This window comes from Crocodylus porosus, unplaced genomic scaffold, assembly GCF_001723895.1.
Source record: "Crocodylus porosus isolate Cpor-Errol unplaced genomic scaffold, CroPor_comp1, whole genome shotgun sequence".
NCBI lineage: Eukaryota > Metazoa > Chordata > Crocodylia > Crocodylidae > Crocodylus > Crocodylus porosus.
In genome coordinates this window covers 22,623,092-22,636,678 of record NW_017728917.1, presented here as the reverse complement: position 1 = coordinate 22,636,678, position 13,587 = coordinate 22,623,092, and the positions used below count along the sequence as shown (strand labels likewise).

The following is a 13,587-nucleotide window of genomic DNA, read 5'->3' as shown; positions in this document are numbered from 1 at the left end:
ACAGAAAATTGTAATAGGGTCTCTCCCTCCCACAAATTAAAACTATTACGTTTTATACTAAGCACTTCTAATATTTTAGGAATGTTCTTAATGGGTCCAGTCAAAATGCTCATTGAGATTCATGAAAAAAGACAACATATTACATGGACTTTGTATAAAACCCTTCTACCACTTGGGCGTCAAATCATACAACTTAAAGCTCCTTCACTCTCCTTAGAAAAAGATTTTTAATTTCCATTTCTGTTCAGTGCCTGCCGCTTGGTTACAGTTCACTCCTCTTAGTTTCCTCCCTGTTCCTGGTACAGTTCTTGATAATACTAGTGGCTTAAATGTTTTGCTAAAACAGTATGAAAATTGATATTGGCAATGACACAATAAAAAGGTTTTGCAAAGGTTTCTAAAAAAATAATAATAATAATTAAAAAAAAATTTTAAAAAATGCAGGCTTCTAGTCTGAGAACAATTCTACTGAACCCCCCCGCCCGAACTTTTACTGAAACCTAAGACAATCTCCTTTGTATCCGAGACCACAACACCTATTTTGAACAAAGCTATTTGCTGCAACAAATATATGATTTTTTGTTAATTTTCCTGTTATTTGGAAGAGCTTGAACACAATCCAGTCCAAAAATGCTGACTTTCCTAAATAGGGGCTGTGTTTTTGCAATAAAGAATACTGGTCAATATACAAGTAAAGAAAAACTGAACCAGATGTGAGTAACAGGACCACAGAACTTTGCATTTGCCCAGAATCGCTATTTTAAACACACACTAGATGTTGGTCTACTGTTTTGTGGGATAATACATTCTTGGCAGCCAAAAGGGGGTTTCAGTGTTAGAAGGTTATCCTCAAATGAAAGAGAGGAGGGAGCGCTAATTTATCAAGGGTCTCTGCTGCAGCAAACATTTCAGACACATTAAGGGAAAGTTCAGAGAGGGCTGGCCTCAGGACAGCGAGGCTTTGCTTTTTATATTTTTTTCCTTCACTAGTTTACTTTCTTACTTCTAAGGTTTCATTGTGCTCTTTTTAAGGAGCTTTAGTGTCATCCTTTTATATACTGTGAATTTCTGAATGAGAAAACTGGCCAGAATTGTTACTCTTTAATAGAGACCATCTCACACACACAGCCCCCACCCCCTTTAGCCCAAGTTTAGGCAGATTGAAGAAAGTAAGGGAAAGAGCAAAGAAACCCAAAATGAAACAACTTTAAGAACACAGACCTACAAACTCTTACTGACAGTGGAAGCTTTTACTCACCCTGGGTACTGCACTGTAGTCAACTGGATCTTATATAAGAACTAGTCATGCAATTAAGACTGTTTACAGAATCAGCCTATCATGATATTAACTGTAAAAGCTACATACTGAGTGCTAAAAATTAAATTGATCCCTTTAGCCATTTGTCAGCTAGGTCCCTTACCAGGTATGCAGCACTTTGTAGTACACAGCTGCAAGCTTTCTTTGTAATTTTTAAAAATATAGTTACAGCCATACATCTTCTTAATATAGAAATAAAAACTCCGAGAGGTACTTTGTGTTTGGCAAAGGATCCCTTTCCCGTTTTACCATGTCATAAATTTAAAAATCAAAGGTGTTCATTGATTTAACAAATCCTTCTCTGAGAGATAATTGAAACCACTTCCCAATATACAACCAAAGTTTTATTTTTATAGTCTATCTTCCATTATGGCGTAATCCTTTCATTTTTTTTAAACCAGTGAAATATACAAATCACACAAGACAGGAATATGTACATTAAATGTACAGAACAGAGGAAAGATCATAGAAGATTTACATATCTGAATGACACAAGTAAAATATTTTACATTAAATAGTATTTTAATAGCTAGGATCATTAGACTCAGCTCAGCTCAGACACAAGTCACTAGAAAAGGGAACAAGAGGTGATTCAACAAAATAAAAATGACTATGGTTTTTGTATAATAAAAACCAAAAGTGACATTCAATGAATTAGTGCTTTATTTTGTTTTTTACTTTAAAGATACTTTGTTTGCAAACATCTGGAAATCAGGGGTAAATATGTCCTTGTACAATAAATTAAGAGCAATAAAGCGCCATTTTAAAAGCTGATAAATGATCAAGATGAACTTAATGATAAAGCTTATGATAAGTTAAGGCTTTAGTACAACTAGGCCAAAGAGTAAAACCTTTCACATTTGTTACTGAAAGCCAATTTATTTATGGGATGGGAATGAATTGGGAAGAGGTGTCTGAACTGATGATAAATGCTACGCAAGTACACTGTATCAGGGGAAGCAAAGAAATCATTCTAATAAGTACCGATTTCCTCTCAAAAAAATGTAAAATCAACAAAGGGCCCAGCATAACTTGCTAGAGAATTTTAAGGCATCACTGTTTCAGTGAGAATCAGTAATGGCCTTGCAGGAAAGAGAGAGAGGCAGCCTCCAACCCAGTGTGAATTCAAGTGTGTGGCACTGCCTCTGCCTGATAGCCCACGAAGCCCCTTAGGTTGAGAAAAGGCTTGCTTCTTTACAACTTAAGTATTTTTAAATGTCCGAGTTAAATGTCAAAAAGGCTAGAATCATTTTAAAAATAAATCTCAAAGTGATTTGTAAAAGGAAATGAGAAATAATATGCTTAAAGCTGATGAAATACCCCTGTAACGATAGCAGTTTTATTTTTAAAAATATCACTGTCTGTACTGAAATATATATGTACAAAAAGCTTTGAAATATCAGACACCAACAGACCACAGTTTTCCTATATCTGCTCAAGTATAGTCTGAACAGTTTGGGTATACCTGCAATATATTATCTAAAGCAAGTGTATTAAAGACATAGGATGATAAATTTGGTATTGCTGCAACATTTCATTGAACTATAAAAGCCACTTAACGTCATTAAAATATTAAGCTATTGTCTCCTCAAGTTGAAGCTTTCCCATAATCCAGAATAAACCAACCATTTCAAGAGTGGATGCCTAATGATTAATTTCCCCCCATAAAATGAGAGGGGTTATTTATCAAGCTGCGTTTTGAAAGGCGGCCAGCTATCACACCATTTAATAAACGGCATTTCAAAATCTTGGAGGGATTCTAATTTTAAAGGGCTATCCAGGCTGGGAGAGTAAACCAGCTGCTGCGGTACAATTTCTATCAGGGCAGACCACCGTTTGGTTAAATAGAGACCTCACCAGCTCCCAACATTCTTTATTGGTAAGGTATTGCTCAGGAAAATGAAAAGCTCACACACCACAAACAATCGGCTGAAGAGCTAAAAGACCAAATTGTGCTTCAACGTGCATCTTTAGCATGAATCAAGGCAGGATTTCCTTTCCTGTAGTTTTACTAGCTATTGGAACCGAGAGTGTTAAATCCTGAATAGCATAGGAATCTTATATGCTCTCACCCTTAAAGATATTACACATTTAAAAGTTGGCACACTTCAGATTGCAATTGGCACTGGAATAACTTTGTACTGGACCCTGGGAACAAACCACCCCACCTTTTATGGACTCTCTGGATGTACCAATCAGTTTGTACATATCTATTCTGATTATTTTGGGTCACCTGAAGCTAAAATCATGCACAGATTTGTGGATGACTGTGTCATAAGGATCGTTTTCACATTCCAAGCACGTAACATGGTTTCTTTGCCTACTGCACATGTACTATGTCCCAAGGGACTAACTTAGGATATGATGGACTCTCCCCTCAAACTACTTTAAACTATTGTTTAAAAAGTCTTATTTTTTTTTGTAAAATAAATATTCTAGGGTTCTCCCCCATTATTGCCAAAAATATAAGCCACGCACAGTTCTGGGATGGATGCAGAGAGGGTTCCAGTCATTTCTCTTTGCAACCTTTATTTTTTTTTTTTTAAAAAAAGGCAACTCATTGGACTCTATAAATAAAGTGGAGATAGTTCTGGGGGAGGCAGCACCCCTCACTGGCAGGCAGGCAGGCAAAAGTTTCTCCTACCTCATCCACCCCCTATTTGCACACGAACTGGTCCACAACCTCTGTGCACAACTTGCATTTCACATAGCAGCACCAGTGGAACTTGCAATGGCAGCGCTCTCTCTGCACTGTCTTAAACTGATCATAGCCCCGGCCGCAGCACATGAGTTCGCAGCCATCCATGCCCTCTGAGGTCTTATTGCAGAGACGGCCCTGGGTGCCCAGAGACCCAGTGCTTTCATTTCGCACACAGTAGTCAGGGCTAGGGTCGATGTAGATCAGGTCATGGATGGTGGGTGCATTGAAGCGGCTGTTCACCTGCACCAGCTTGCCCCGGGTGTTCAGTTTCATGGCAGCAGCACTGTCATATTTTTCCTTCAAGGCATCGCCAACCTTGCGGAAATCAGCTAGCTGCAGCCAACATGTCTTCAGGCTGCACGAACCAGACACCCCATGGCACTTACAGGCCACATCAGCCAAGCTGTACACAGTCTAGAGGAGAGAGAAAGAGAGAGAGAAGAATAAAAAGGTCAATGTAGCTGCTACATAGTTAACACCTCCCTTCTCCCCCCATCCCCGCCACCCCACCCCTCCTACAGAAGACCCCTTAAAATACCATTTGTCACCCATCTTGCATGCAGGAGAGATGATCTTGAACAGCCTATCACCACACATACACGTCCCAGGACCATGGTAAGAGCTAAGTGCATACTTGGACTGCACCAGAATCATTTGCGCTGTGCTCAATTTGAGGAATTTACCCTAGTGCCACTGAATGATTTTGCTGTTTAACTGAGAAAGTTAAAACTATCCCTTTACTGTACGTTTGTTTTATCCTCTCTATGGATCTCAGCTGGAGGCTGCAATTAGAGAAAGAGTTAAAGTTTCTCCCACTCCTGGCTGTGCTGCAGTTGAGAGGATGCTGCTGAGCCAAGAACAGACAATCATCCAAAAATATTGCTGTGCAAGAAAGACTTTATCCAAGAAGAAACCCCCAAACACCTTTGGGTGGGGGACTGAGCTATACAGCAATATCCTCTTTATAAAGCCTTGGCAGGGAAATCTCAGTCATTTACACTGTATAAATAGAAATAAGAGTCAGTGTTGACACTGCCCCAAAAATCCTGGGGTCTGACACATTAGGTGGATACTGTATGCAACTTCCACCCAGTATTTAAAAGAGAGTTATAATGTTGCCAAATGGCATTGCAAAAACTGTGAGTCTCTGTAGGCAACTATGAAAAGTGTCGTTTTTCTTCTTTCTAGTAGTAAATTGGCCTTTCCATTGCTTTCAGACGCCCTCCTCTCACATTTAAATACTATTAATTTTCAATTATCTTTCATCCTTCCTCACCTTGAAACACAAGTGTAAAGTCTCCAGCTGCCTATTTCTGGCACCACGGGCTTTAGGAAAATAATGACTTTGGCTCTTTGCATTCACAGCATTAAAAAAAAGTTTACACTCATTCATTTAAGGCATTTTCAAGATTAAAGAAGCCATAAAAACATGTTTAACCACAGAAGAGCATGTTTTCTAATAATATGGAGAAGCTTTTCACATCCTCACAAGGCAGAAAAAAAATCATATAAACATAGCCCTGTAAAAATATTCTAGTCTGGGGAAACTGGTGCTTGTTTCTTCCCTCCAAAGCAAACTGGATTGGTTGGAAATATAAACCAATAAAATATTTTTCTGAAGAATATTCACAGTGAACTGTAGGGTTTTACTAAAAGACCATGGAAGAAAACAAGCTGTATTAGGGTCCCAGTGATCTCATGGGGGGTGACGGGGGAAGGGAAGGGCAAAGCCTACAGCTCTAGTATTATCGTTCAGGGTCTCTCTTTCACACATACTTGCTGCTGTAAAGCAGCACAGAGGTGTACACTGTCCATCACCATACTTAATCCAACACAGTATAGTTTCTTTCTGTGTCTTAAAAGGGGAAAAAAAACATTAAAAGTTCTGATTTCACAGCTCACCAGCAGGTTTCAGTGGGGGCTAATTAGAAAGGCAAGATAAGTCTATCTTTACAAAAGCCACATGTGTAAAAGTTAAGCACCTTATGAGAAAGCTTTAAAGGCCCCCTCATTAATGAGATAGCACCTTCCTAGGCAGGCTGCTTTGGGGTAGGGGGAGAAACAGCTAGTCCCCAAGTCACTTACTCTTCTTCCAGCTTCATTGTTATGCAGGTTCATCATGATCCTTGCACTCTCATAAGAGCCTCTCTGATAAAGTCTCTCTCGCTCCCGGGCATCCACAAACTCCTTGGCGAAGCGATAGCCATACTCTATATTATCCCCACAGCCACCCCAGAGCCAGTCTCGGGGTAAATCTTTGGGCCTGGCTGCTCGGCTGCAACCACAAGAAGAGAGTTCCCCCTCTCGGCAGGCACGACTCATTGCATTTACTACCCCTGCAGCGCTGACTGCGTAAGTAAAAGCAGTCTCCCTGCTGCCTGTAAAGAAAAAAGAAAGAAAGTGTTAAGAGCGATCTATATATGTTCTAGGATGGTCAGTACAGGCTAGAGCAAAATGCTGTAAGGACCATCCAAAATTAACTGGGTTCTTGAAAGGTCTTATAAACTTAAAGAGCTCTCTTAGGAATTGTTTTTACGTCCCCTCCTCCTGCCCCTCTTCCAAAAGCAAACAAATCGGTGTCAGTAAGTGGAGGGGTTATAAAAATATAGATGACAAATTCTCCCCTCATTTATGCTGGTCAAAATCAGCCCAATGCAGAAGGTGGCAATGGTGCAACTAAGGAGTATCAGGCCTCAAGACTGAATTCAGTCATTTACTACTGCGTTAAAGATGTATCCGCACAAGGAAAAGGGAAGGAAAAATGCTTGCTCTTTTTAAAAATGTAAAACACAATGTCTAAAAGCCTGTTTCTTAAATTGCTACTTGCTGAATATGATTTATGCACTTTACACATTTGTTCCAATTTTTTTTTTTTTTTTTTTTTAAAGTTCCAGCATTTCACAAAGCCTGCCGCTATCAATGGAAGTTCACATCAGAATTATGCACGGCAATTCTTAGCCTTCCACATTAACTAGCCAGCAGCTTTAAGAACGTCTACTGAAAAACAGAGCAACACACACACACACACACACTTCTTTGATATCTAATAACCAGACTCATCAATTAAGAATCTATCAGAAATAACTGACAGTGGGTTCTCTACAAATTACAGTGAAGAAAAAGCCTGAGCCAGGTGCAGGCTGAAGTTTCTCTCAGAAGTCTGTTTCCCTTAAATAAAATTGGGGGGAAAAAAACCTCAAGTGAGAAATAAAAATAAATTTCTTTCAAGGTTATCACAGAAAAACATTTTTTGCTTAATTTAGGCTACTCATACTACGCTACTCCCCAATGGAAGATGTAAAAATTAAACAGGTTCCTTAACAGCACCTGGAACTATCTTTACTTAGAACCCATTTCCAGGAATGGCAGTTTAATTCACAACCAGAACACCTTTCATTAAAACAAATACAGTACTAGAGAGCCTTCTAGAAGTATGCATTTCCTCTTAGCAGGAAGTAGAGCCAAAATGTTCACTCTGTACCACTAAAGGCCCAAACCTAGAGTTCTTCTCCAGCCAGGATGCCCAAAAAGACTGTATGATGAGGCTAAAACATAATTTGAATTTAAAAAAATAATAATTCAAAGGTTTAATTTTTGGTTCAATTAATAAGTATACTGTTCTTCCTTAGTCCAATAATTTAGATTAGTCTTGGTAAACACCAATTTTATTAAGGTCTTAGGGAGACAGCCTTCAAAAATTGTGGTTTTGTGAAAAAAGATTTGAATGTATTCAGATACATATTTACAGTAACAATTTTTGGGGGCTGGGACTAAATGCTCTAGGGCCAAACCTGACTAGGGCCTTTGGGCACCATCTTAGCCTAAATAACATACAACTTCTGGTCTGGCTTTAATATTGATATGGCACTAAGATCAGAGCACCCTTGCTAGTGTCACTACTGCCAACTTGGATTCATTTATGTTGAGTTGGACTTCTGATTTTTTTTTTTCCCTTATTTCAATGACAGATTTTCAAGTGGATGAGAATCAGTCTTTCCCCTCAACACTATGCCACATTCTCTCAGCTCACCATTCACAGGATTACTTGCATGAAGGGATTACTCACCAGGTATGACATTAACAAGAGTAGCCTCTTACAACAACTTTAATGATAAAGATGACTCTGGATTTGCCAAAAGTTCACTGAGAGAACCACCTCTGATCCAGATTTTAAAGCCAAGTTCTAGCTCTTACTGTAATGCACATTTTGGATTTATTCTGCAGTCCTTAACTTCAGTGGGAACAGTACTCAATTAATTGGCAGTTTGTCTTAACTACCGATTTTGCCCCTTTATCTGTATCTATTACAAAAACGTTTGCCCAGCTTGGGTTATGCTGATGCATTTTTGGGACATCATTCCTAATGTGGAAGAAAGGATGGCAAGAGAACACAAGCGGGAAATTGTTCCAAAAACACAAGTTGTGTATATGCTTGTCGCCATCATTATTTTTAATAAATTTAAGCAAAGTTTGTTTAACCATTGAGAATGACCTCAGACAATTTCAGTTCACATGTACCATTAGCCTAAGTAAGAGTCACTACCCTCGACAGTGTTGAAGGGCCCATATTTCCACATAGATGAATTACTATGATTTATTGTGGCTATTGTAAGAAACATACTTTTTAAATACGTGAAAGTTCCTTTTTCATATATAACATACAAATAAGACTGTGTTTAGCATATGAACTGTTCAGAGACACAATACAGAGCAGGAAGCATTTTACTCTGAAAGCGAGTACATTATAAGAACAGAACAAGCTATCCTTGTATAGACACACAGTATCAAGTAGTCTTTATCCCATTTTTCATGATCATTCAAAACCATCTTCAAGCACAAACAGACTAGATCCCACCATAAGACATTACAAAAGGGGGGAGAATCAATCTAACTTTACAATTATTTCCCTTTCCTCTTTAAAACTGTCTAAATACCCCGTAAGTCCAGGAGCAAAGAGTCCCAAAGATGGTACAATATATCAAATGTAAGAGGAGTGCAATAGTTTGATTAAGAAATGATCAGAAAAATAATGACAGAAGAGGTCTGTAAATTTAAAGACCAGTGGGCCATAGACAAAGTTTCTATACTGAGGGCTGTGTTCATTTGGACAGGTTTAACTAACTTTTGCCTGATACATCCTGAAAGAAAGAAAATAAATGGTCATAGTGGCGTTTACTACTCTATTAAAAGCTACTGCTTCTCTTTTAATAAAGACACCTTAGTGCAGAATTAGTTATGATTTAGTCAAATGACAAAAGCCTACTAAACTATGCATATTCATTATCTTGTTATGATCACCTTGCACAGGTAAGAAATAAATAATAACTTCACACAATAAGTAGAATACCTGGATAGTTTAAATAAAAATAAACCAGGCTATATAACTGCAGCTTTCCCCCCTAATTAAATGAGCAACCTCCAATTACATACTTGAGATCAGTTTGAAATAATAAAACTGACTGGCAACACTTTTCTTGTTCTCAATGAATACACTTTGCAAGATCTTTAGGTGTTGATATACATATTAAACTCATTTCTATCTGCAATTAGAGTAGGCAGCTTAATTACATGATAAATTGCTACCGGACATCAATTAATGTAATCATAACTGGGGGAAAGGCAATGTTATTTAACATGAAAAAACCCACCTTGTCACCAGATCTGACATACTTGTAGTGGGTGAACCTTTTATTCTGGAGACACTGGAAACACAGAAATCATGGATCTGATCCTGCCCCTTTTCATCACAGTGATAGTCCCACTGAAGTCAGTTGGACTTATTTGGGTAGGGAGGGTTCAAGGATATAACGCCAAGTTTTAAATGCATTTCTTTTCTGACATTACTCATAATTGCCAGACACCTCATTCACTTCTCTTACTTCGATGGCTTTTAGCATCCGGCTTATCTTGGGCAACAAAAAAAACGAGTTTAGATTTTAACGTTTTCAACACTGGAAGTGCAAATAGCACAAGGAAATGCTTATTTGTCTAAAAAGAAAAACATTTCCATTAGATGTTTAAGTGATGGAACATCTCTGGATCTGTAAAAGCTTTTTTTACAAAAGTAAGTTGCAGGCCGAACACAAATTGACCATACTTCAAGATATGCAAAGCACAAATAATCTTCTCTTTAATCCAATTTTAAAGACATTCCTTTTTGAAGTAGAATAGGAAAGGATTGAGATAAGCTATTTGATTTAAATCTCAAATTAAAAGGCTACATGAACAAAGCTCTCTGTTACAGCAACACAGATTAAGTTAAGTGTCAAAATGGTTGGTGCTGTGCAAGACACAGAAGACAACCATTTCCACAAAGAAGAATCTCCCTTCTATGTGGCGATACAACACAGAAACAAATTAACAACATTTATAAGATCCCACCTTTGAGCCCAATCATTGTTTCAATGAGAATTTTGCCAGGCTCTTAAAATGCAAGCATGATTAGGGCCTTAACTACAAGAAAGTCAGGCAAGACTATGAGGACTACTTAGAACTGCATTTTGAAGGATTTGAAAAGCAACAGGGTAGATGCTCAGCTCACTGCCACAGGCAGATTCCTCTGTAACATCCTGTCTTATCAACTACACAATTACATTTAATGTAAGTTACAAGTACACACACACACACACACACACACACACTTTGTCCTGATAAGATTGATTTCTTATGGATTACAGAGCTACTGTAATATAAACTCAATCTTTTTTAAATCATTGATGAACTCATTTGCTATATCCACAAGAAATTATACATAAACAATAGAGATTTTATATTTTCAATTTACTTCCAGACAAACTAATTCACTATGCAATCATGAACTTTGGAAACCCATATATGAACTCATCTACATTTCTACTATATATTAGTACTCTATTTAAATCTTAAATCGTGCCATTATTTTAATTCAGTTTTTTTTATAAAATAATAATTCCAATACTATTTTCCTTTGCTGCTACATTTTTATACACAGGTGTCCATTTCTGCCTTTATTTTTAGAAAGAAAAGATGGATTGTGGTGGGGAGGAGGGTGGAAATCACCTCCAGCTGAAAAGTTTAATTTGTTCTGAAGAGTTTAAAGACACTAGATTTTACACAGTACACAGGAAAAAAATTGGCAAGAGTTTCAAGCATAGAATATTACCTAAATACCACACACATTCTTAGGCAAGAATTTGATCAGATAGTTTTTGCTTCCTACCTATCTGCATAACTCTGCCAAAAACAGAGTTGTTGTCCACAGTGCTGCAGTTCCATCGTCTGTGTCTGAACTGATACTGGCATTCTTTAATGCCGGTCTTTGCCCCCTCTCCAATGAACTGCATATGGTCCTGATACAACTGGCAGAGTTTCTTCTGTCCTTGGGAAAGTCCTGCTAGTTGGCTACACAGTGGCTGTGCTCCTATTATATATACCTCTGGCATCTGAACAGGGTTCATTGGGTTCATGGGATTCATACCTAAAGACCTGCATAAAGAAAAAGCTAAATTAATAAAGAGAAAACTAAATATAATAATAATTCTCAAATATACACACAACTCCAATGTGACTTATGCTGTGATGCAGATGAAAAAGAAAGAAAGGAAAAGAAAAAAAAAAAAATCAAGCTACTTTTCTATCCAAAGATTGTATAGAAAATAAGGTATCCATATGCACACAGGGACCAGGGAGTGTACTTTAATAACCATCTTTGTCCCCACTTGAGCAGATCTTGTGGCCAGGCTTCGAGTTTCAGCCCATCTCTAGCAATTCCAGTGAACTTGGTAAAACTACAAGATGTCCCAAGTGATTGTATGGCCAGCTAGTGTATCAGCCGGAATTTAGGATGTTTGACAGATTTTCAGCTTGTGCGATAATGAGCTACAAGAAAATACTTAAGAACCAACAGTTAAGAACTGTTAGAGGTACAACAAGTTCCTTGAGACCAGTAGAGAAAACACAAAAGACAAAAAGGGAGGTTAAAATAAAATTAGCCAAAAGTTTCCCAAACTCTATAATCACTTACGGAGCCCTTTTCACATGATTAAAATCAGGGCTTTGAGATAAAGTGAAAAAGCGATCATCTGAGATAGCAAAAGGTGACCCTTTAACAAAAAATGCGAAAGAAAACCCATGCAAATATTCTATGTATGATTGGAGCAAATAGTCTTTAAGAGAAATACGAACACAAGCCCCATGACTTAATTTTAAACTATCTGATTAACTTTCAATCAGTTAAATAGCTTTGCATCTGGAACTCAGCATTTCTTCCTTACAGTTGTTTCTTCATCTTCCAACCCCCAAGCAAGAGACCAACTTAAAACGAAACTGAATTTTACTGCTTTAAAGGATGTGGAAATAAATTCTCCATGGGCTTCCACTTATGCTGAAAGCTGAGGTTTACTACATGACACACCCGCACCCTGAACAGTTCTTCAGTTTGCTACCCTGTGGTTACAATCCCAACTTGACCCCACAGAAATCTCTAGTCCCTGCAGTCCTCCCCCAGGAACAGAAGCAGCAAACAGGCTCCTGACCCAACACCAGATCTCTCCTTCTCAGTGCACTCAGGCAGATGCTTACCACCAAGAGCTGGCTTCTATTACGACCTGGGTAAAAGAGGAGAAAATGGCCAGAGCCACAATGAGGTATTTCGAAGCCATGGCGCTGCCAGCTGTCCCCAGAGCACCTCTCTGCATTAGTATTCCAATGGACCTCTGGAGGGGGGGAAAGGAAAGAAAAAAAAGGAGCAGATTGTTTATTGTTTCTCAGTTCATTTAGGAACATAGAAGTTTAAGTGGTGGAAGCATCCAGGTCCCTCTCAAGTTGTCCCGGGTGCCTTGTGGCTAGCAAGAGGCAGGACCCCACCGGGTTCCCTCTCAAGCGAATCCACCGCAACCTGACAAGGAAAATCAGGACGGGCGCTGGCGGGGCTGCCCGGCCACTGCAGGCCCGGCCCGGCCCCCTCTCACTGTCGGCTCCGAGCTGCTCCCGCTCCTAGCAGCGCTGCCTCCGAGTGGCCGGGCCGCAGGAAAGGAGCAGGCAGACGGCGGCTCCGGAGGCCTCCCCGCTGCGGGGGTGTACGGGGAGGGCAGAGACACGCAGCTGTCACCCGGCCCCACGGACTAAGTGCGCGGCCCCCTCCCCCCCGGGGAAGTTACACCTTCCTGGGCCGGGCCGCCGGCGGCAGGAGCACAGAGCAGCCGGGGTGGGAGGAGGACGGGGGAAAGGGGCCTTTTGGCAATCCCTCGGCGGGATGGGGCTGGAGGCGGGGGAGCCCCACCCCCTCGGGCGGCGCAGGTGGGGCTCCCCGGGCCACAGGGATCCGGGGCGCCCGCAGCGCCAGCCCGCCCCGGCGAGCCCCCGCAGAAGCACCCAGGACGCCCCCTCGGCCATTACGCGCTAACAGGGGCTCCCGGGGCCTCCGCAGCCGGCCGGGCCGAGGAAGCCCCCTGCCTAGCGAGTCCCGCCAGGAGGGAGGCGACGGCTTCGCCACTGCAGCCCCGGGAACCGGGCCGCTCGGCCCCGCCGACGGCTTCCCGCGGGTTGCGGCCGGGCCCTCCTCCCGCCGCACGGGCTGGCCGGGCCGCTG

At 40.3% G+C, this 13,587-nt stretch overlaps 1 protein-coding gene across 2 annotated transcripts in view; it reads right to left on the bottom strand.

Annotated features, from left to right (window-relative positions):
* Positions 1-575: 575 nt before the first annotated feature.
* The window catches only part of WNT5A (Wnt family member 5A), a 16,903-nt gene continuing 3,891 nt past the window's right edge, over positions 576-13,587 (bottom strand). Inside the window, exons 1-5 of one of the 2 annotated variants that reach the window (XM_019536913.1) lie at positions 12,968-13,081; positions 12,579-12,712; positions 11,218-11,483; positions 6,105-6,397; positions 576-4,433 (exon numbers count right to left, since the gene is read on the bottom strand). In XM_019536913.1, coding sequence (XP_019392458.1) covers positions 3,975-4,433; positions 6,105-6,397; positions 11,218-11,483; positions 12,579-12,694 — 1,134 coding nt within the window. In that variant the 5' untranslated portion in view covers positions 12,695-12,712; positions 12,968-13,081 and the 3' untranslated portion in view covers positions 576-3,974. Of the gene's footprint in view, positions 4,434-6,104; positions 6,398-11,217; positions 11,484-12,578; positions 12,713-12,967; positions 13,082-13,587 lie in introns of those variants that run through there. The other variant, XM_019536912.1, reaches the window with a different exon arrangement.